General features: G+C 40.1%; 1 protein-coding gene across 1 annotated transcript in view; it reads left to right on the forward strand.

Annotated features, from left to right (window-relative positions):
* The window catches only part of LOC102175808 (phospholipid scramblase 1), a 53,202-nt gene extending 52,472 nt beyond the window's left edge, over positions 1–730 (forward strand). Inside the window, exon 8 of the mRNA XM_005675472.2 lies at positions 594–730. Coding sequence (XP_005675529.1) covers positions 594–690 — 97 coding nt within the window. The 3' untranslated portion in view covers positions 691–730. The remainder of the gene's footprint in view (positions 1–593) is intronic.

Raw genomic sequence — 24,923 nt, forward strand, 5'->3', positions numbered from 1 at the left:
AGCAGGCTATAGTCCATGGGTCACAAAAGAGCTGGACACAACTTAGTGACTAAACAACAACAGACAATTCTGTGTACACTAGTAAACAGAAATGTATACTCTATGTTGCAAAATTCACTCTAATACATAAAAAATGTTAAAATCTAAAATGTAAGTTATAAGATTTATTAATCACATAAACTATCTATGAAGTAGAATGTTAATAACTCAAATGCTCAATGACATGAATATTCAGTGTATATTATTTAATGAAAAAAGTAGGATATAAGCATATTATAATACTAATTATGTACCTGGAAGGAATTTAAATCAAAATATTAATGGTAGATCTTGGAGAATTGAAATTATAAAATTTTCTCTTTGGTATTTCTATATTTTTCTGTATCGAGTATACACGAATGAGAAAATACAGAGGAAAATAAAGTAAGGTGAAATTAGTTGCTGTTCTCTAAGGGAAACAAATTAATATTATATTCAAATTTATTATTTTGGTGTATTAAGAGTAGTCAAATAATCATACTTAATCCCTTAGAAGTTGCCTGTTACTGCTATTAAACCAGCTTAATCATATTTGTGTTTCATTTTCATTCTAGGACTACATGTATTTTGAACTCTGGTCATAAGAGTCAGCCTGAAAAATCATGCCAGATATTACTGGCATTAAGTTTTGCCAGTCCTCACCAAAATTAAACAACTTTTACTTAGAATATATAATAAAGTTTTATTTCACTAAAATTATTTGTATGACTTTTTTTCCACATAATAGGACACACAGCATTTAATTTTCTATGTACTGAACCACACCAAAAATTTAGGAACTTAGAAATGATCATTGGAAGCAAAAATAAACACATGGAATCTAACCAACCTTTTGTACAGTAAAGGAAACCCATGAACAAAACAAAAGACAGCCTACAGGCTCTAAGAATTTTTTGCAAATGATACTATCAACAAGGACTTAATTTCCAAAATATACAAATAGCTCATACAACTCAATAACAAAAATAACAAACAACCCAGTCAATAAATGGGCAGAAGACTTAAGAGACATTTCTCCAAAGTAGACATACAGATGGCCAATAGACACATGAAAAAATGCTTAGTATCATTAATTACTAGAGAAATGCAAGTCAAAATTACAATGTTGTATCATCTCACACGAGTCAGAATGGCCATCATCAAATGACAAATAGGGAGGGTGTGGAGAAAAGGGAACCCTCTTACATTGTTAGTGGGAATATAAATTAGTGCAGCCACTATAGCAAACAGTATGGAGGCTCCTTAAAAAACTAAAAATAGCATTGCCATATGATCCTGCAAACCCACTCCTGGGCACATATTTAGAGAATACTCTGAATTCATAAAGATCCATGCACCCCAATGTTAAAGCAGCACTGTTTACAATAGCCAAGACATGGAAACAACCTAAATGTCCAATTACAGATGAATGGATAAACAAGATGTGCTACATATATACAATAGAATACTATTCAGCCATAAAAAGAATGGAATAATGCCATTTGCAGCAATATACATGAACATAGAGAAACATACTAAGTAAGCTAGATAGAGGAATGACAAATGGCATATGATATCACTTACAAGTCTAATCTAAGTAGAAAATGATACAAATGAAGTTATTTACAAAATAGAAATAGATCCATAGACACAGAAGACAAACTTATGGTTACCAAAGGGGAAAGGGACACAGGGATAAATTAGGAGTTTGGGATTACCATATACACATATACCATTTTATATAAAATAGACAACCAACATGGATTTACTCTATAGCACAGGGATTTATATATGTATAACTGAATCAATCTGTTCTATACCTGATGGTAACATAACATTATGAATCAACTATTCAGACATGACTTAGGGACTAAACAACAAAAATATACTTCAATGAAAAAAAAAAAAAGATCATTGTATTTAGCTGAGGATTCTGCTGTATAATTCTCCTTATCAAGTCCTGGATCATTCATTCATGTGCAGTCACTTAACAGATTGGCTGGGGACTGTCTCATCCCAGATGGTCTCATTCATATGTCTGGCTGTTGCCTGAGTTAGTAGGGGCATCAGGCCACATAGCTTTCATCATCTAGAAGGCTGGCCAAAACTTACACATGATGACTATATTAGAAAAGCAGCAGGCAAGCAAGCTCAAATGTTCACACTCATCCCAAACCTCTGTTTCTATTATACCTACTAATGTCCCTTAGGGCTTCCCTGATGGCTCAAATGTTAAAGCGTCTGCCTGCAATGCGGGAGACCCAGGTTCGATTCCTGGGTCGGGAAGATCCCCTGGAGAAGGAAATGGCAATCCACTCCAGCACTCTTGCCTGGAAAATCCCATGGACGGAGGAGCCTGATATGCTACAGTCCATGGGGTCGCAAAGAGTCAGACACGACTGAGCGACTTCACTTTCACTTTCTAATGTCCCTTAGCCAAAGCAAGTCAAATAGCCAAGTCCAGATGCAAGAAGTGGAAAAATAGACTCTACTTCTTTATGGGAAATGCTGAAAAATACTGTGGCTTTTTAATTCTCCCCTTCTACCATTTTTTATTCTCCCCTTTTACACCGTCCACCCGCCGGTTATAATTATTTCATTCTCCCCACATTTAAAGTATCCTCAACCTTCCCAGAACTTCCAAAATTATCTTTCACTTACAGCATCAGACTCAAGTCTAATATCATGTGATGTGCATCATTTGTGAATGCAAGCAAGGATACCTGGATGCAGTTCCTCTTGATTCAGAGACTTCAAAACTAAAAAGACCCACCAAACAATAGCACTGTGTTTTGTGCTGTGTTCAGTCATGTCCGACTCCATGGACTGTGAGCCAAGGTGAAAATAACTACAGTAAACAAATGGTACTGATCAGTAGCAATTTTAGAACTCAGATGGACATATGCTGCCAGCTCCCCTTACTCTAGGAACAGAGAATGTTCTGCACTCTGGCAGTGGCTCTCTAGTCCACTATTCTCTGTAGCTATGACCTTGGGGATTTTGGCTCTGCCTTCTGAGACATTTTCCTTTTCTAAATTAAATGGCTATGTTTTTAACTGAATAGTTTTGTAGCCCTTTTCCTACTTACAAAAAGGTGGAGATAGAAGTTTTTAAATTTTAAACTGTCTCAGTCTCTTTTAAGTCTCTGTCAATATAACTCTCTTAAAAACTCTGTGGCTTTCCATGTATCAGATTTAGAGAAAGCTACATTCAGTCTTCTTTTCAGGTCGGGCTTCTATCTCTGAATTTAATAACAAGAGTCTAGTTTCTTTATATGTAGCTGGGTTCTGAAAGCAACCAGAGGACACAACCTTATGCATAAGCACTTTTCAAGCCTCTGTTTACATCAAGTTTGCAAACGTCCCATTGACCAACTCAAGTCACATGTCTAAATCCACATTCAGCAGACTTTTAAAGAGATCCCATTCCTTGATTTGAGGCACTGTAAAAACGTTTTTTTCACAATTCACCACATTATTTAATGGGTGATTTTTCTTGATTTGAGTGTGCCATAGATTGACTGTTTCTGTCCCTCACAACTGATATTTTGAAATTTAATCTCCAATGTGATAATATTTGGAGGTGGGACCTCTAGAAGGTGATTAGTTCATGAGAATGAAGCCTGAAATGAATGGGATTGAAGCCCATATAAAAAAGGCCCCCTCAGGGAGCTCCCCTGCCCATTCACCATGTGAAGGTTTAGCAAAAGACTATAGTTCAGGAAGGGGATCCTCATCAGACATTTAATCTGCCAGCATCGTGATCTTGGACTTTCCAGATTTCAGAACTGTGAGAAATAAATTTCTGGTGTTTATAAGCCACTCAGTCTATGGCATTCTGTTATAGCAGCCCAAACCGACTCAGTCAGTGTTACCTAAAAAATAGTTTTTTGATTTCTTTTTCTTTTCCCACTTCTGGATATTTATTGAAGAAAAAAAAAAACAAAACACTAACTTGTGGGAGACAGGAAGAATAGAAGAAAAGCAGGCCCCAGCAAGGAATTTATAATTATTGATAAACTGGATGCTTCAAGGCATGAGACTCATGGAATAAGCCCAGAGGGAACAGTTCATAATCTTGAAAACAAGATATGATCCTGGGGTTGGAAAACAGACCCCAGACTGTTTCCCAGCTGGAGTCTCAGAGTCACATGTTTTACATATCTGAAGGAAAATCTATAGATAAGAATATTAGTCTTACTTACTAATTTGTTATTGATTACTGTTTCTTGGTTACTTAATGGTTAATGATCACTTTGTTCTTTGGCCCTGAAGGCCACATGAGTTATAGCTTAACTCTCTGTACATTCTTTCCTTCATGGCTGAGAGTATAGTAAAGGATTCAGTTTTGGCACCTTCACCTTGGAGCAGTCTTGGTCCCCTGATCCTCGCCTTTCACTGAACTCATGTGTCATGTTTCTCATTCTCCCGCTGCATCACACTTTCTGAAACCCTGGTTGTCGAACCAGACTGGACACTAACTGGAAAAGATACATGCTCATTGTGTTGTTGGTGTTCAGTCTCTCAGTCATGCCCAACTCTGTGACCCCATGGACTGCAGCATGCCAGGATTCCCTGTCCTTCACCATCCCCCAGAGCTTGCTCAAACTCATGTCCATTGAATCAGTGATCCCATTCCAACCATCTTGTCCTCTGTCATCCCCTTTTCCTCCTGCCTTCAATCTTTCCCAGCATCAGGATCTCTCCTAATGAATCAACTCTTCACATAAGCTGGCCAAAGTATTGGAGCTTCAGCTTCAGCATCAGTATGTTCATTGAGGTGAATATGATTTCCGGTGTCCCTTTATCAGAAGTTAGTCGAGGTTTTTTCTCCTACTCCTGTGTTTCAGGGGTACGTCTTGAAGAAGTCAATGCGTAAATGCTGCATATTTCTAAGATTCAAGCTCATAAATTTCTTTGGGTGCACAGGCTAATTTTCCCCAGGTAGTGTTAATGGAAAGTCAGATCTGGCTGCTCAACACTTGAAAGCCAATAGTCCAGAGGCAAGGTTGGTCAAAAGGAAGTTTGCTTTATTTTGCATACCAGCAACTGTTGGAGAGGGTCCACATGTCCAAAGGCCCACTCCCCACTGACAATTGAGGACAAGAGTTTTTAAATGGGGAGTTTCTGGGGTGTAAAGGGAAAGGGAAGGGACTCCAGACAGAAACAGCAGTCAGCTCTGACAGTCATCTTGAAATTGGTCATGTGATTCTCTGACCAGCATCAACCTGATTGTTTTAAGTACAGTTAATATTCAGGTCCAGGGTCATTTTTTTCCAGTTTTTCCAAGGCCAGGTCTTAGAATTGTGCCACCTATGCCAAGGACAGTCTGGTCCTCCTGCAGTTAACTTCTTCTGTCAGGTGGGGTTTTTAGTTTCTATAAGACAGCTCAAAGCATATGGCTCAGAATATTATTTAGTCTTTGTAGAGGAACTAAAGGTCCTTGACTTTGATTAATGACTAAACTATAATTATTTTATCCTGTTTGCTTTTCCTTTGTTTCTGGATTTTCTCACTTCTTAGATTAAATTTATTCTTTGACTAAAGCTTTTCTACAGACAAAAGGCAGGCTGAGGAATTTGCAGGCAGAGGGAGGAAGGACTATAAAGTCCTGCTCTGTTTCAGTAGTAAGTGAAAGAGGCAAGTACCTCTGAGAGTCAGGATAGTGGAAGCAGACAAGAGAAAAATTAGAAAGATTCTCTAAGAATAATGCAAATTTATCTAATGTTTGTTCATGCATGAGAAAAAGGTTTTGATGAAAACTTTTCAGGTGAACATGCATATCATCTGTAAACACATTGATGAGGCCCATGGCACACAAAAGAGATACTCTTACAGGAATCTCTTTGCAGGAATGAGTCAGTGCTGCTGTCCATGTGCCAACCTATTAGCCCAAACCTCAGTCCAGTAGCCTTCACTTTCAAGATGAATTTAGTCAACTGGTGTACCACACACTCACATCCTTCAATAATGGTTCTGTACTGGCAATCTTGACCTCTTTACCAATCTTCAATTTAGGCATTTACATTCATATTTCCACCATGATAATATGGAGAAATCTACCTGAAAGTTGGTGAAATGATAATGGGATTCAAGCCTATTAACCTTTTTTTTTTTTTTTTTTGTATTATGAGAGAAAACTATAAAGAAAGGGCTCCTTGAGACCCAGAATAATTCTTAGGTATAAGGTCAATTGCTCTGTGAGTCATGTGCCTGCTCATTCACTTCAGTCATGTCCAACTCTTTGTGAACCCAGGGACTGTAAACCACTAGTCTCCTCTGTCCATGGGATTCTCCATGCAAGAACACTGGAGTGGGTTGCCCTCCTCCAGGGTATCTTCCAGACCCAGAGGCTGAACCTGGGCCTCCTGCAGTACCAGCATTGATCCTCCTGCAGATCTTTTTAAAATTTATTATTTTTTAATGAAGGATAATTGTTTTACAGAATTTTGTTGTTTTCTGCCATTCATCAACATGAATCAGCAATAGGTATACATATATCCCCTCCCGCTTGAACCTACTTCTCATCTCCCTAGCCATCCCACCCTTCTAGGTTGATGCAGAGCCCCTGTCTGAGTTCCCTGAATCACATAGCAGATTACCATTGGCTATCTATTTTACAGGACTCAGAAGAAAGGAGCAATGATTCCTCAAGAGACTGACCCAAACTTGCCTGTGAGTGTCTAGGAGGGAGGTGTGGGTTGGTGCTGGCCTGTTGAAGGGTTGGGGGCACTGAGTGTACCAGTACATGCATGGGATCTTTTGAAGTAGGTCACCATTATCTTCATTACCTCCACCACAGTTTGGCTCCAGGTAAAAAACAGGGAGGGAACACAGCTCCACCCATCAACAGAAAATTGGATTAAAGATTTACTGAGCATGGCACCATTCATCAGAACAAGACCCAGTTGCCCTCTCAGTCAGTCTCTCCCAACAGGAACCTTCCATAAGCCTCTTATACTTCTCCATCACAGGGCAGACAGAATGAAAACCACAATCACAGAAAACTAACCAATCTAATCACATGGACCACAGCCTTGTCTAACTCAATAAAACTATGAGCCATGCCATGTAGGGCCTCCCAAGACGGATGGGTCATGGTGGAGAGGTCTGACAGAATGTGGTCCACTGGAGAAGGGAATGGCAAACCACTTCAGTATTTTTGCCTTGAGAACCCCATGAACAGTTCAGTTCAGTTCAGTTCAGTCACACAGTTGTGTCCGACTCTTTGTGACCCCATGAATCGCAGCACGCCAGGCCTCCCTGTCCATCACCAACTCCCGGAGTTCACTCAGACTTACGTCCATCGAGTCAGTGATGCCATCCAGCCATCTCATCCTCTGTCGTCCCCTTCTCCTCCTGCCCCTAATCCCTCCCAGCATCAGAGTCTTTTCCAATGAGTCAGCTCTTCACATGAGGCGGCCAAAGTACTGGAGTTTCAGCTTTCAAAGAAATCCCAGGGCTGATCTCCTTCAGAATGGACTGGTTGGATCTCCTTGCAGTCCAAGGGACTCTCAAGAGTCTTCTCCAACACCACAGTTCAAAAGCATCAGTTCTTCAGCGCTCAGCCTTCTTCACAGTCCAACTCTCACATCCATACATGACTACTGGAAAAACTATAAACAGTATGAAAAGGCAAAATGATAGGATACTGAAAGAGGAACTCCCCAGGTTAGTAGGTGCCCAATATGCTACTGGAGGTCAGTGGAGAAATAACTCCAGAAAGAATGAAGAGATGGAGCCAAAGCAAAAACAATACCCAGCTGTGGATGTGACTGGTGATGGAAACAAGGTCTGATGCTGCAAAGAGCAGTATTGCATAGGAACCTGGAATGTTAGGTCCATGGATCAAGGCAAATTGGAAGTGGTCAAACAGGAGATGGCAAGAGTGAACATAGACATTTTAGGAATCAGCAAACTAAAATGGACTGGAATGGGTGAATTTAACTCAGATGACCATTATATCTACTACTGTGGGCAAGAATCCCTTCGAAGAACTGCAGCAGCCATCATAGTCAACAAAAAAGTCCAAAAATGCAGTACTTGGATGCAGTCTCAAAAATGACAGAATGATCACTGTTCGTCTCAAAGGCAAACCATTCAATATCACGGTAATCCAAGTCTATGCCCCAACCAGTAATGCTGAAGAAGATGAAGTTTAATGGTTCTATGAAGACTTACAAGACCTCTTAGAACTAACACCCAAAAAAAGATGTCCTTTTCATTATAGGGGACTGGAATGTAAAAGTAGGAAGAAACACCTGGAGTAACAGGCAAATTTGGCCTTGGAGTACAGAATGAAGCAGGACAAAGGTTAATACAGTTTTGCCAAGAGAACTCACTGGTCACAGAAAACACCCTCTTCCAATAACACAAGAGAAGACTCTACACATGGACATCACCAGATGGTCAACACTGAAATACAACTGATTACATTCTTTGCAGCCAAAGATGGAGAAGCTCTATACAGTCAGCAAAAACAAGACCTGGAGCTGACTGTGGCTCAGATCATGAACTCCTTATTGCCAAATTCAGACTTAAATTGAAGAAAGTGGAGAAAACCACCAGAGCATTCAGGTATGACCTAAATCAAATCCCTTATGATTATACAGTGGAAGTGAGAAATAGATTTAAGGGACTAGATCTGATGAGTGCCTAATGAACTATGGATGGAGGTTCATGACATTGTACAGGAGGCAGGGATCAAGACCTTCCCCAAGCAAAAGAAATGCAAAAAAGCAAAATTGCTGTCTGAAAAGGCCTTACAAATAGCTGTGAAAAGAAGAGAAGTGAAAAGCAAAGGAGAAAAGGAAAGATATGAATGCAGAGTTCCAAATAATAGCAAGGAGATATGAGCAAGCCTTCCTCAGTGATCAGTGCAAAGAAAGTGAGGAAAACAATAGAATAGGAAAGACTAGAGATCTCTTCAAGAAAATTAGAGATACCAAGGGAACATTTCATGCAAAGATCGGCTCAATAAAGGACAGAAATGGTATGGACCTAAAAAAAAGCAGAATATAATAAGAAAACCTGGCAAGAATACACAGAAGAACTGTACAAAAAAGATCTTCATGACCCAGATAATCACGATGGTGTGATCACTCACCTAGAACTAGAAATCCTGGAATGTGAAGTCAAGTGGGCCTTAGAAAGCATCACTACAAACAAAGCTAGTGGAGGTGATGGAATTCCAGCTGAGCTATTTCAAATCCTAAAAGATGATGCTGTGAAAGTGCTGCACTCAATAGGCTTGCAAATTTGGGAAACTCAGCAGTGGCCACAGGACTGGAAAAGGTCAGTTTTCATTCCAATTCCAAAGAGAGATGATGCCAAAGAATGCTCAAACTACCACACAATTGCATTCATCTCATGTACTAGTAAAATAATGCTCAAAATTCTCCAAGCCAGGCTTCAAGAGTATGTGAATCGTGAACTTCCAGATGTTCAAGCTGGTTTTAGAAAAGGCAGAGGAACCACAGATCATATTGCCAACATCCTCTGGATCATCAAAAAAGCAAGAGAGTTCCAGAAAAACATCTATTTCTGCTTTATTGACTATGCCAAAGCCTTTGACTGTGTGGATCACAACAAACTCAGGAAAATTCTGAAAGAGATGGGAACACCAAACCACCTGACCTGCTTCTTGAGAAATCTGTAGGCAGTTCAGGAAGAAACAGTTAGTTTCTGGTTCCAAATCGGGAAAGGAGTAAGTCAAGGCCATATATCGTCACCCTGCTTATATAACTTATATGCACAGTACATCATGAGAAACGCTGGGCTGGAAGAAGCACAAGCTGGAATCAAGATTGCCAGGTGAAATATCAATAACCTCAGATATGCAGATGACACCACCCTTATGGCAGAAAACGAAGAACAACTAAGGAGCCTCTTGATGAAAGTGAAAGAGGAGAGTGAAAAAGTTGGCTTAAAGCTCAACATTCAGAAAATGAAGATCATGGCATCTGGTCCCATCACTTCATGGCAAATAGGTGGGGAAACAATGGAAACAGTGACAGACTATTTTGAGGAGCTCCAAAATCATTGCAGATGGTGACTGCAGCCATGAAATTAAAAGGTGCTTGCTCTTTGAAAGAAAAGTTATGACCAATCTAGATAGCATATTAAAAATCAGAGACATTACTTCGTTAACAAAGGTTCGTCTAGTCAAGGCTATGGTTTTTCCAATAGACATATATGGATGTGAGAGTTGGACTATAAAGAAAGCTGTGCACCAAAGAATTAATGGTTTTGAACTGTGGTGTTGGAGAAGACTCTTGAGAGTCCCTTGGACTGCAAGGAGATCCAACCAGTCCATCCTAAACGAAATAAGCCCTGAATATTCATCGGAAGGACTGATGTTGAAGCTGAAACTCCAATACTTCGGCCACATGATGGGAAGAGCTGACTCATTTGAAAAGACCCTGATGCTGGGAAATTTGAGGGCGGGAGGAGAAGGGGATGACAGAGAATGAGATGGTTGGATGGTATCACCAACTCAGTGGACACTGAGTTTGCGTAAACTCCAGGAGTTGGTGATGGACAGCGAGGCCTGGTGTCCTGCAGTCCATGGCCTTGCAAAGAGTTGCACACGACTGAGCAACTGAACTGAACTGAACTGATCTATTTTTTATATGGTATTGTAAATTTCCATGCTTCTCTGTCCATACCTCTCATCTTCTCTTCTCCCCACCATGTCCATAAGTGTTTTCTCTATCTCTGTTTTTCCACAGCTACAAAATAGTTTTTAATAAATGATTTTCTTCAGTTCTCTCTACTGTGTAACTGACTGATAATTATTCATGATTATTTCTGGATATGGTTGGTTTCAATGAAAGATAAGATCCAAAGAACATATCTACATGTTCTCTACATGAGAACTACACAGACAACTGTCTTAAGGGGAACAAAAGAGGTAAAGACTCACTGAAATATAATAAAACAAGGACTGAATACACACAAAGGCTACTCTTACTCTTCTTTTTAAAGGGTTTGGATAGAGCAGCCCTTGTCATACAAAGATTGCCATTTCAGATTCTGAATAAATCCTATGCCTGTGGTTAAGGATTTCTGTCTGCAGAAGGAAGTAGTAGGTTTTGATTGCACAAACTCATGCTTGAAATGGGTATGACTTGGATCATTCTAGAAAGATAAAATGGAAAATTTGAAGGAGTCAAAAATGGCTCATCTACAGAGAGAGGGCTCGAGTTGAGTCACCTACTCCTTTTCAGTAAGAGGTAAATGGACCCACATGTATGCCCAAAAATGTTTACCAGGTGTTTGGCCTGGGAGCTTCCCTGGTGGCTCAGTTGGTAAAGAATCCACTTGCAATGCATGAAACCTGGGTTCAATCCCTGGGTTTGGAAAATCCACCAGAGAAGGGAAGGGCTACCCACTCCAGTATTCTGGCCTGGAGAATTCCATGGACTGTATAGTTCCGTGGGGCACAAAGAGTCAGACATGACTGAGCAAGTTTCACTTCACTTCACTGGCCTGGGAGACTTACTTAAAGAATCCCATTCTTTGGCACATTCAGAGGGAGTGAGGGCTTGCTCCTTCCTTCCACAGGACATTGGCCTGTTAACTTCTCCCCAATTTTCTATAGTGTATAACATTTTTTAGCAGTCTTTTATGACCTTTTAATTACAAAGCAACACACACACAAGACTGACTCTCTCTTACCACACTGGCGATGAGACTTGGAACCAAACTGATTTCAAGAAAAAATAATACAAATATTTCATGCCCAAATTTTGTGGAGCAATTTAATGTCCAAATTATCTGTCTCATTCCCAGTTCCTACTATGAAAATTATCTGCCTAAAAGCCCTGAAAGTTACATCTACTTTTTTACTCTCCATCTAGGTCTGACGAAATCAGGGTATGGCACCACTGGGGCCAGGTACTCAGCCCCTCTAAACTGTGTCTGTGGTAACAGTACCTACTTAAAGCATTGTTTGCAACATTAAAATTTGATTATTTTTAGCACAGTGTATGGTACACACTGAATGATTTGTGTATATTAATATTACCATAGCCATATTCAATTGAATGTTGATAGTTCAGATAGTCTCATACCCACAGTGGAATATTAATATACGAAGAAAACTGGACCTTATTCACACACCAGTATCTTGTTTGTTTGTCTCCATTTATACAGATATAAACTCACTTTTTAGAGGCCAAAGGAGTTTGAAGTTGCTGAATTTGAGTATTTTCTGCTTTTGCTTTGATCAGGCCTCCAAAGGATAAGCACAAAACACTAATATTTCAAAGCTCACATTCCAGAACAAAGTTCTAAACTATTTATATGGGATAAATAAACTTATCTCCAGCTCACAACTTATCAAATATATTTAATGCAATAAAACAGGAGAGGAAGATGAAGGATGAGCTATGTATCTCTTTCCAGTCTCATCCTCTGTGATTTGGGCATTGGTGTTGGAAGCCAGTAAAACTGATAAAGAAGAGACCATGTAGGCATTTTGACACAAGTGAAGTTGTTTTAGAGACAAAGTTTATCCCTACGGTTATAGATGATTTGAGGCTCTCCTAGCTCTCTGAAATTAGAAGCTTTGACAGCACCTAGACCCACTGTCCTTGGTATGAAAAGTGATATTCCTACAACAGGTCATAGTACAGGTGAGGTTTCTTTAGATGACATTGGAGATGGATAAGTGGAAGCAAGGACCCAAGAAACAGCGAGCAGCATGCAATGTCAAGATAATAGGGATAGACCAAATTTTAAAAATACATTAAGTACTTCTAGACTCTAATATGACTTGGTCACATGAAGAATCTTGCTAATAACCTCATAGGGAGCTAGTGAGCCAGCAGGTACTTGGGTTAAGTTGTTATTTTTGTAATTAATACTCTGAAGAGTATTTGAGTTTTATCAGGTGCTGTGTGCTGTGCTTAGTTGCTCAGTCGTGTCCGACTCTTTGTGACCCCGTGGACTGTACCCCTCCAGGCTCCTCTGTCCATGAGGATTCTCCAGGCAAGAATACTAGAGCAGGTTGCCATGCCCTCCTCCAGGGGATCTACCCAAGCCAGCAATCGAACCCAGGTCTCCTGCATTGCAGGCAGATTCTTTACCATCTGAGCCACTTGAAAATAACTTAGCTACACTAATTGAGGGGTGTTCTTGTTGGTATGTGTGTTTTATTTTCTGAATGTGAAACTCCAAGAAGTACCATTAACCTTGGGTGCCTCATTTTTTTGTCACTTAATATGTGAACATGTCGGATTCACATATGCTCCCCAATTTATCAGCAAGTGAATACATTTGATATGGTGCAAATGAAATTTTCAATTGCTTTACAGAAGCAATCCCACATGCAAAGTCTGCAGGGCAATTATCAGTACTCAAACTACTAGGTGACTAGAGAAATTTTTGGTTTAGATTAGTTTTAGTTTGAATTCCACAGTTTATAAGCCAAATGTCTACTGAATGACTGTCTAAAGGTAATTTCTACTTCTAAGCAAAAGAGTTACCTTTGCTGTTGTGTACGTATTATAAACACTGGTAGAACAGTACTGCTTTCTTGTTTTTTATGTGAGGAAAAAAATGTTAGAATCAATATGGTTACAACTGCACACAAGTCTTGGGACATTGATGCAGCCTGGAGATGCAGCTGTCTGGAATTAATTTTGCCACCACATGAGTAATCGTTGTAGATTATTTCTTCATGACTATGTATGTGTCAGATACATGTGACCACCCCACACCATCAATACTAGCTTAAAATGCTTGAAGTCATCAAAGCAGAACTTCCTTAGCTTCTTACTAATCTACCAACAACTTATCTGAATTCACATTCATACTTTCTTTTTTTTCCCCTCCTTATCACAAAAGAAGGGGAAACACCTTCCTGTCAAAAAGGCAACCAGATGTCCATCAACAGATGAATGGATAAAGAAGCTGTGGTACATATATACAATGGAATATTACTCAGCCATAAAAAGGAACGCCTTTGAGTAAGTTCTAATGAGGTGGATGAACCTAGAACCTATCATACAGAATGAAGTAAGTCAGAAAGAGAAAGTTAAATATCATATTCTAACACACATATATGGAATCTAGAAAAATGGTACTGAAGAATCTATTTACAGGGCAGCAATGGAGAAACCGGAGAAGGCAATGGCACCCCACTCCAGTACTTTTGCCTGGAAAATCCTATGGATGGAGGAGCCTGGTAGGCTGCAGTCCATGGGGTTGCTAAGAGTCGGACACGACTGAACGACTTCACTTTCACATTTTACTTTCATGCACTGGAGAAGGAAATGACAACCTACTCCAGTGTTCTTGCCTGGAGAATCCCAGGGATGGTGGAGCCTGGTAGGCTGCCGTCTATGGGGTCACACAGAGTCGGACACGACTGAAGTGACTTAGCAGCAGCAGCAGCAGCAGCATTGGAGAAACAGACGTAGAGAATTGACTGATGTACATGGGAAGAGGGGAGGAAAGGGTAAGATGTATGGAAAGAGTAACATGGAAACTTACATTACCATATGTAAAATAGATCACCAATGGGAATTTGCCATATGGCTCAGGAAACTCAAACTCAGGGGCTCTGTATCAACCTAGAGGAGTGGGAAGGTGAGGGAGATGGATGGGAGGTTCAAAAGGGAGGGGATATATGTATACCTATGGCTGATTCATATTGAGGTTTGACAGAGAACAACAAAATTCTGTAAAGCAATTATCCTTCACTAATTTAAAAAAAAAAGGCACCCAAACCATTGGTTTCTATATACCTTCATCCTCCCAAAGCATCTTCCCCAATCAATTAGCTCCTTTCTCTTCATCTCCAACCTCTCTCCCTACAGCGGAGTATTGCTCTTTTGAGTTAGCAGAATTAAACACAATCTGAGAATTTTTTAAAAGGACAAATTCATGAGCCCCACCCTAGACCTATCTAATCACAAACTCTGGAGTTGGGGCCCATCAATTTGTGTTTCAACAAAATGAAGGTAATTTAATCGTCACAAGAGTGTGAGAAGTACTAGATTTTTCTATACATTAGAATCACCTGGGAGCTTTAAAAAAACTATTGCTGCTTTGTCCCGTCCCCAGAGACTGATTTCATTCATCTTAGGTAGAGCCTGTGCACTGGATTTCTTTTAGTAGAATTTTTAAGAACAGTTTTAGGTTCACAGCACAGAGATCTTTCCATATACCTTTTGCCCCCACATACACAGAGGCCCTGTAATTTTTGAAAGCTCTCCAGGTGATCCTCATGTGTAGTGACATTTGGGAACCACTCCCAAGAATGTTTTTATTAGTATTAAACATGCTCATGATTCTCTTATTTTTCCCCACATTTCCTTCAGTCACACAGCTTCCTCTAGCTTTAACATTTTTATTGTTGTTCTTTTATATCTAAGCTTGATTCTTCTTTTTAAAATATATTTTTTATTTATTTGATTGTGCCAAGCCTTAGTTGCAGCATGTGGGATCTTTAGTTGTGGCATGCAAACTCTAATTTGCAGCATGTGGGATCTAGTTCCCTGATCAGGGATCGAACCTAGGGCCCCTGCATTGGAAGCATAGCTTCTTAGCTACTGGACCACCAGGTGAGTTCTAAGCTTGATTATTCTCTACTTTACTTCTCTACTTCCTATTTACCACCCAGATCATTGTGATTTTTCTCCCATATCCACCATACCCTCCTTATTTGACCAAGGGACTCTTTCAAACCTTATCTTATTTGACTTCTGTAGGGCATTTGGTGTTGCTGACAATTCCTTCTTGAACTTTTCTAGTTCACTGGTTTCCACAGAAGCTGTTCTTTGGGGTTGATTCCCCAGTTCTTCCCACTCATTCTCAGTCTCTATTAGATCTTCCCTGTGCTCACCCCTTAAGTGTTGATGTTCTCCAAGTTTGCATCCCAGGCTTTCTTCTGATCTAACAGCGAGAAAGTCAGAGGTACATGGAGAATTTCTTAACTTGTTTTATTAATGAATAGCATGTGAACAGTTTAAAAAGCCAAACACCACTAAAAAAAAAATTTTAGAAGTCTCTGGCTACTCCTCTTTATCCATTTTCTCATAAAAACAAACAAACACACTTGCTGGAATTTTTATTCAGAATTCCATTGAATCCACAGATCAATCTTTGAAAACTGACATTTTCACAATATTAAACATCCACTCTGAGAACATAGCACCATTCTCTTTTATGTAGGTTTTTAATTTCTATCATCAAAGTTTTGTAGTTAGCAGAGTAGAGGTCTTACATATTTTTCATTACTTTTAACTTGATATTTGATGTTTTTATGCTGATGTACATGGCATCTATTATATTTTTAAATTTTTGTTTCTAGTCTATGGGAATAAATTGATTTTGTTTACACTGACTTGCATACTATGACTTTGCTTAATTCACTTATTAGTTCTCATAGTTTCTTTGTAGTCTTTTGGATTTTTTTTGTGCACACAATCATCATATGCAAATAAAAATAAGTGCAATTTTACACTTTCCAATTTTATGGATTTTTCTCTCTTTCTTGCTTTCTTTGAACTTGATAAAACCTCTAGTATAATGGTGAATAAACATATTAGCAGGAGATTTCTTTTTTCTCAACTTTTTTTAAGGGGAAATCTTTTGATAGTTCACTTTTATATATGTTGTTAGCTCTAGGTTTTTGATAGATACTCTTAATCTAAGTTTAATTATATTACTAAATTGCTGAGATTCTTACCAACTTTGTTATTGTTGTTCAGCTGCTCAGTCACATTCGACTCTTTGTGACCCCACGGACTGCAGCATGCCAGGCTTTCCTGTTCTTCACTATCTCCCAGAGTCTGCTCAAACTCATGTCCATCGAGTCAGTTATGCCATCCAACCATCTCATCCTCTGTTGTTCCCTTCTCCTCCTGCCCTCACTCCTTCTCAGTATCAGGGTGTTTTTCAATGAGTCGGCTCTATGCATCAGGTGGCCAAAATATTGGAGATTCAGCTTCAGCATCACACCTTCCAATGAATATTCAGGGTTGATTTCCTTTAGGATTGACTTGTTTGATCTCCTTGCAGTCCAAGGGACTCTCAAGAGTTTTCTCCAGCACCACAGTTCGAAAGGATCAATTCTTCAGCACTCAACCCTCTTTATGGTTCAACTCTCACATCTGTACATGACTACTGGAAAAACCATAGCTTTTCCAACTTACATTTAATTAATTTTTATGCATCTAGTCATAAGGTCACATGGTTTTTCTCCTTATTCTGACAAGCTGGTGAATAAAATAGATTGATTTTGAACTATTTAGCTAAACTTTAGCTAGTCCTAAAATATCAACCATATTTCCATACCGCACTTGATCATAATGTTTAGTTCATCTGTTTTTGCTGGTGAGTACTAATTGATAGTCTGTTAAGATATTTATATCTATGTTCCTGAGTGACTTTAGTCTGTAATTCTCTCCCCTTACAATATTCTTCTTATGTTTGGGAAATAGGGTTAATGTGACCCAATGCTATGCTGATAAATGTTGTCATTGGTTTTCCAGGGGAAATAAAAGGCCTTGATTTATAGTGATTGATGCTTACGTTGGTGAACATACTCCCATTACAGCTGATTTCAGTCTACCAAAGTGATGTCATTGAATACAGATTCAGAAGTAGATGCTCACAATAGGTTCTTGTTAGCTGGCTGCAGTATAACACTACTCTGAAGTAAAAAAGGAAAAAAAGGGGGGGGCTGGAATTTGTTCTTACATTCTGAAAGAATTGGTCTACTATATTTACTTCCTCTTTAAATTTTTGTTGACATTCATGTGGCATTAATTAGTGAATCTGAACATTGATCCTATCACTTCTGAAACAGGTATAACTTTTTCTTAATGCAAGACATTTTATTTTCTTCCTCTACAAAGAGTAAGTCTTCAATTGCACTGTACCTTTCAAGAAAACCTATTATTTAAAACGTGAGTGCCATAGTCCAGGAAAAAGAAAAGCAAATGAAGCAAAGAGCAAAAAGAACCTTATGATTCTGCTGACAAGTACATCTGTAGTTAGCTAAAATATTACCAGTGGATTTGTCAAATGGTATTGAAGGAAGATTTATGCTAATAAAGACTCACTTTATCTTATGTTAAGACATTAGTTTAATCAGTGGCTCACTTCCTCTTTAGCTAAAACATTAGATAAATCATGTTGGGAAAATAAAACCCAGAGGCAGAAACTAATTGGGAATGTTGCTTTTAGGTAATGAAGCACTTATGCATACATTTTGAGGACTCACTAAGTTTCAGTTTGGGGATGTTTTCACATAACTCATGTAAAAAATGCATAGTTGTTGAGATATATAACTGCCAAATTCTGAGTAAAAAGGAAATTTGGCATTTTACTTCATCAAACATTCCATCAAAATTTTGAGTAAATTGTAGGGGTCCAAAGATGAAACAATGAACAAAGCTGTATTCTACTACCTAAGGAGATTAGTAGGGGAGACATATATTTAAACAAATATATTTAAACCCAATATAACTCCACTGGGTGATAAGGGCCATTAAAGAGATTTATATTAAGTACTGGACTGGAAAAGGTCAGTTTTCATTCCAATCCTGAAGAAAGGCAATCTCAAAGAATGTTCAAACTATTGCACAATCGCACTCATCCCACATACTAGCAAAGTAATGCTCAAAATTCTCCAAGCCAGGCTTCAACAGTATGTGAATCATGAAATTCCAGATGTTCAAGCTGGATTTAGAAAAGGCAGAGGAATCAGAGATCAAATTGCCATCATCCGTTGGATCATCGAGAAAGCAAGAGAGTTCCAGAAAAACATGTACTTCTGCTTTATTGACTACACTAAAGTCTTTGACAGTGTGGATCACAACAAACTGTGGAAATTTTTTAAAGTGATGGGAATACAAGACCACCTTACCTGCATCCTGAGAAATCTGTATGTATGTCAAGAAGCAACAGTTAGAACCAGACTTGGAACAACAGACTGGTTCCAAATTGGGAAAGGAGTACATCAAGGCTGGACATTGTTACCCTGCTTATTTAACTTACATGCAGAGTACATCACCTGACTGGATGAAGTGCAAGCTGGAATCAAGATTACAGGGAGAAATATCAATAACCTCAGATATGCAGATGACACCACCCTTATGGAAGAAAGCGAAGAACTAAAGAGCCTCTTGTTGAAAATGAAAGAGGAGAGTGAAAAAGTTGACTTAAAACTCAGCATTCAGAAAACTAAGATCGTGGCATCTAGTCCCATCACTTCATGGCAAATGGATGGGGAAACAATGGAAACAGTGACAGACTTTATTTGGGGGGGGGGGTTCCAAAATCACTATAGATGGTGACTGCAGCCGTGAAATTAAAAGACGTTTGCTCCTTGGAAGAAAAGTTATGATGACTAACCTAGACAGAATATTGAAAAGCAGAGATATTACTTTGCCAACAAAGGTCCATCTAGTCAAAGGTATGGTTTTTCCAGTAGTCATGTATGGTTGTGAGAGTTGGGCTATAAAGAAAGTTGAGCACCAAAGAACTGATGCTTTTGAACTGTGGTGTTGGAAAAGACTCTTGAGAGTCCCTTGGACTGCAACAAGAGTCTACCCTAAAGGAAATCAGTCCTGAATATTCATTGGAAGGACTGATGCTAAAGCTGAAACTTCAATACTTTGGCCACCTGATGTGAAGAACAGACTCATTGGAAAAGACCCTGATGCTGGACAAAATTGAGGACAGAAGGAGAAGGGTACGACAAAGGATGAGATGGTTGGATGGCATGAATGACTGGATGGACATAAGTTTGAATAAGTTCCGGGAGTTGGTGATGGACAGGGAAGCCTGGTGTGCTGCAGTCCATGGGTTTACAGAGTGGGACACAACTGAGCAACTGAACTGAACTGATAGTTAGTACTATAGAGAGAGCAATACTTTTTTCTAGGTAAGAGACTGAGTCTACTAACAGTGTTATAGTCTTTTTGTCTCTCCTCTCCCTCCCTCCCTTCCTCTCTCCCCCTCTCTCTCTGCCTTCCTCCTCCTTCCTTTCCCCCTCCCATAGATTTATTTTTAAGATCAATCTGAAAAAGGGTCAAAGTATTCCTTCTATAGGTCTTCCCTGGTGGCACAGTGGTAAAGAACCTCCCCTGGAGGACAAAATGGCAACCCACTCCAGTATTCTTGCCTGGAGGATTCCAAGGACAGAGGAGCCAGGTAGGCTACAGTCCAGGGGGTCGCAAAGAGTCAGAGTTGGAGATGCATGAGCCACTGAACACATTCCTTCAGTAAACCAGAGGAAGTAAGTAAGTGAAGTCACTCAGTTGTATCCGACTCTTTGTGACCCCGTGGACTGCAGCCCACCAGGCTCCTCAGTCCATGGGATTCTCCAGGCAAGAATACTGGAGTGGGTTGCCATTTCCTTCTCCAGGGGATCTTCCCGACCCAGGGATCGAACCCAGGTTTCCCGCATTGGAGGCAGATGCTTTAACCTCTGAGCCACCAGGGAAGCCCTAGGAAGTCACTTTTAAGTCCTATGGTTTGCAAAAAGATTTGCTCAGCCCAAAGGAAAAGGAATTCACTCCCAGAAGCATCACTATGGGCATAGAGCTATTCAGCACAAGTAAGCACATTTAGGGTTAATGAGTACCACTCTCATAGGAAAGAGAAATCTGATATCTGAGAGTCAAGCAATTTTACTCATGGTGAAAATATGTGAATCAATCCCCAATCTGTCCAGGAAAAGTCTTGCTTGTTGATTAGGATAGGTTTCATCACATCTTTAAGTATGACAGCTGTTTAAAGAGTTTTTGAGGGAGCGGTCCTAAGATGGCAGAGGAGTAGGACGGGGAGACCACTTTCTCCCCCACAAATTGATTGAAAGAACATTTGAACACTGAGCATATTCCACAGAAGAACTTCCGAATGCTGGCAGAGGACATCAGGCACCCAGAAAGGCAGCCCATTGTATTCAAAAAGAGGTAGGACAGAAGATAATAGATATAAAGAGAGACAAAAGAGGTAGGGATGGAGATCCATCCCAGGAAGGGAGTCTTAAAAGAGGATGAGTTTCCAAACACCAGGAAACACTCTCACCAGCAGGTCTATGGGGAGTTTTGGAATCTCCGAGGGCAACATAACCGGGAGGAAAAATAAACAAATAAATGAAACCCATAGATTACATGCCTAATGGCAACTCCCAGCATTTGCATCTGCCACCAGCAAGTCGGGGGGTTGAAGAGGGAGGCACGGGTTGCATTGCTTAGGGTAAGGACTGGGCCTGAATGCCCCGAGGGCAATCTGAGAGAACTAACGTGAGATAGCAACCCAAACTGTGGGAGAGCCAGAGAAAGAGAAAGAGAGGGGGGAAAAAAAGAGAGAGAACTATTCCACGAAAAGCCTTAACCTAAGGCACTGCCAGGCCTGCTCATAGAACAAAGGACGGAGCAAATACCAGAGGAGAGCTAGCAGGCTATGGACCGGCCCATCCCCTGCCAGACACAGGGAAGCAGGCGAGGGGCAGCCAGAGCCGGAGAGGGGCAATCTCGGCCCCAGAGAGGGATCCTCTACCAAACTGCAAGCAGGCTCCCAGTCACTAACCAAGACTTCTTGGGATTCTGGATGGTTGACATCTGCCGGGAGGGTCGCAGCCAGAGATCAGCTCCCCAGAAGAGACACAGGGCACACCTGAGACAGGCGTGCCTGCTGCCACCCAGGAAACTGAGCAGTTGGGACTGCGGAGGTGATAAGACACACTCCCCACACGGGGAGACTGTGCTCACCAAGCACCTGGTTGCCTGAGCTGCTTGGACCTGGGAAGGGCACAAAACACAGGCCCAACTAAGACTACACCTTTGTGGAGTACTCAGAACCTGAACTTGAGCGGCTTAGACCTGGGAAGTGCACGCAAACCAGGGCCCACCTCAGAGGGAGGACCATGGCAAACAAATATCGCCGGCATATGTGGGGAGTGCTCTCAGTGTTTCGGCCGCACAGGGTTTGCCACCACTCATGGTGCTTGCACTTTCCCAGTCTATACTTCTCAGGCTCTAGGTTGCTCTGCTGGGGAACTGTCTGAGGTGGGCCCTGAGCCTAAATAAGTGAAACCTTCATCCCCTCATGTCAGGGCGGAAATTAGACACTGAAGAGACCAGTACACAGAAGCTAAAATAAACAGAGGGAACCACTTTGGAAGTGACAGGTGCAACAGATTAAAACCCTGTAGTTAGCACCAACTACATTGGAAGGGGCCTATAGATCTTGAGAAGTATAAGCCATATCAAGGAACTATCTGAACTGAACTGACCCCACACTGCCCACAACAGCTCCAGAAAAAGTTCCTAGATATATTTTTACTATTATAATTTTATAAATTAAAAAAATTAAGTCCTCTGTTACTCCTTTAATTTTTATTTTTATAACCTACTACTACCTTGCAAAAAAATACCCTATTTTTACAGCAAATTTCTTATATATTTTTTTATCATTTTTGCGACTTTGTTTTGTTAAATATTGTATTTTTGAGAGTCTAACCTCTACTCTAGATCTTAAATCTTTGCTTTTTGGTATTTGTTATCAATTTTGTACCTTTAAGAGCCCAATCTTCAGTACCCATTTTTACTTGGGAGTGTGATTACTGGCTTGATTGCTCTCTCCTCCTTTTGAATCTCCTATTTCTCCACCAGGTCGCCTCTATCTCCTCCCTAAACCTTCTTTTCTCTACCCAACTCTGTGAATCTCTTTGTGTGTTCCAGGCTGTGGAGAACACTTAGGGAACTGATTACTGGCTGGATCTGTCTCTCTCCATTTGATTCCCCCTTTTCTCCTCCTGGACACCTCTGTCTCCTTCCTCCCTCTTCTTTTCTCTGTGTAACTCTGTGAACCTCTCTGAGGGGTCCAGACTGTGGAGAGCACATAGGGAATTGATTAATGGCTAGCTTGCTCTCTCCCCTTTTGATTCCCCCTCTTCTCCTCCTGGTCACATCTCCCTCCTCCCTCTTCTCCTCTCCATGTAACTCTGCACACCTCTCTGGGTGTCCCTCACTGTGGAGAAGCTTTTCATCATTAACCCAGATGTTTTATCATTGGTGCTGTATAGATGGAGAAGTCTTGAGGTTACTGTAAGAATAAGACTGAAAACCAGAGGCAGGAGGCTTAAGTCCCAAATCTGAGAACACCAGAGAACTCCTGACTCTAGGGAACATTAATTGATAAGAAATCATCCAAAAGCCTCAATACTTACACTGAAACCAAGCAACACCCAAGAGCCAACAAGTACCAGAGCAAGACATACCACACAAATTCTCCAGCAATGCAGGAACATAGCCCTGAGCTTCAATATACAGGCTGCCCAAGTTACACCAAACCCACAGACTACTCAAAACTCACTACTGGACACTACATTGCACTCCAGAGAGAAGAAATCCAGCTCCACCCACCAGAACACTGACATAAGCTTCCCTAACCAGGAAACCTTGACAAGCCACCTGTCCAACCCTACCCACAGCAAAGAACCTCCACAATAAAGAGGAGCCACAAACTGCCAGAATACAGAAAGACCACCCCAAACACTGAAATCTAAACAAGATGAAAAGGTAGAGAAATACTCAGCAGGTAAAGGAACATGATAAATGCCCACCAAACCAAACAAAAGAGGAGGAGATAGGGAGTTTACTTGAAAAAGAATTCAGAATAATGATAGTAATAATGATCCAAAACTTGAAAACAAAATGGAGTTAGAGATAAATAGCCTGGACAGAAGGATTGAGAAGATGCAAGAAAGGTTTAACAAGGGCCTAGAAGAAATAAAAGAGTCAATATATAATGAATAATGCAATAAATGATATCAAAAACACTCTGGAGGGAACCCACAGTAGAATAATAGAGGCAGAAGATAGGATAAGTGAGGTAGAAGATAGAATGGTAGAAATAAATGAAGCAGAGAGGAAAAAAGGAAAAAGAATTAAAAGAAATGAGGACAATTTCAGAGACCTCTGTGATAATGTTAAACACCCCAACATTCGAATCACAGGAGTCCCAGAAGAAGAATACAAAAAGAAAGGCCATGAGAAAATACCTGAGGAGATAATAGTTGAAAAATTCCCTTAAATGGGGAAGGAAATAGCCACCCAAGTCCAAGAAACCCAGAGAGTTCCAAACAGGATAAACCCAAGACAAAACACCCCAAGACACATATTAATTAAATTAACAAAGATCAAACACAAAGAACAAATACTAAAAGCAGCAAGGGAAAAACAACAAATAACACACAAAGGGATTCCCATAACAATAACAGCTGATCTTTCAATATAAATTCTTCAGGCCAGAAGGGAATGGCAGGACATACTTAAAGTAATGAAAGAGAAAAACCTACAACCCAGATTACTGAAGCCAGCGAGGATCTCATTCAAATATGAAGGAGAAATCAAAAGCTGTACAGACAAGCAAAAGCTGAGAGAATTCAGCACCACCAAACCAGCTCTTCAACAAATGCTAAAGGATCATCTCTAGACAGGAAACACAGAAAGTGTATAAACTTGAACCCAAAACAAAAAAGTAAATGGCAATGGGATCATACTTATCAATCATTACCCTAAATGTAAATGGGTTGAATGCCCCAACCAAAAGACAAAGACTGGCTGAATGGGTACAAAAACAAGACCCCTATATATGTTGTCTACAAGAGACCCACCTCAAAACAAGGGACACATACAGACAGTGAAGGGCAGGAAAAAGATATTCCACGCAAAAAAAGACCAAGAGAAAGCTGGAGTAGCAATACTCATATCAGATAAAATAGATGTTAAAATAAAGGCTGTGAAAAAAGACACTACATAATGATCAAAGGATCAATCCAAGAAGAACATATAACAATTATAAATATATATGTACCCAACATAGGAGCACCACAATATATAAGGCAAATGCTAACAAGAATGAAAGGGAAATTAA

This window comes from Capra hircus, chromosome 1 (genome assembly GCF_001704415.2).
Source record: "Capra hircus breed San Clemente chromosome 1, ASM170441v1, whole genome shotgun sequence".
Lineage (NCBI taxonomy): Eukaryota > Metazoa > Chordata > Mammalia > Artiodactyla > Bovidae > Capra > Capra hircus.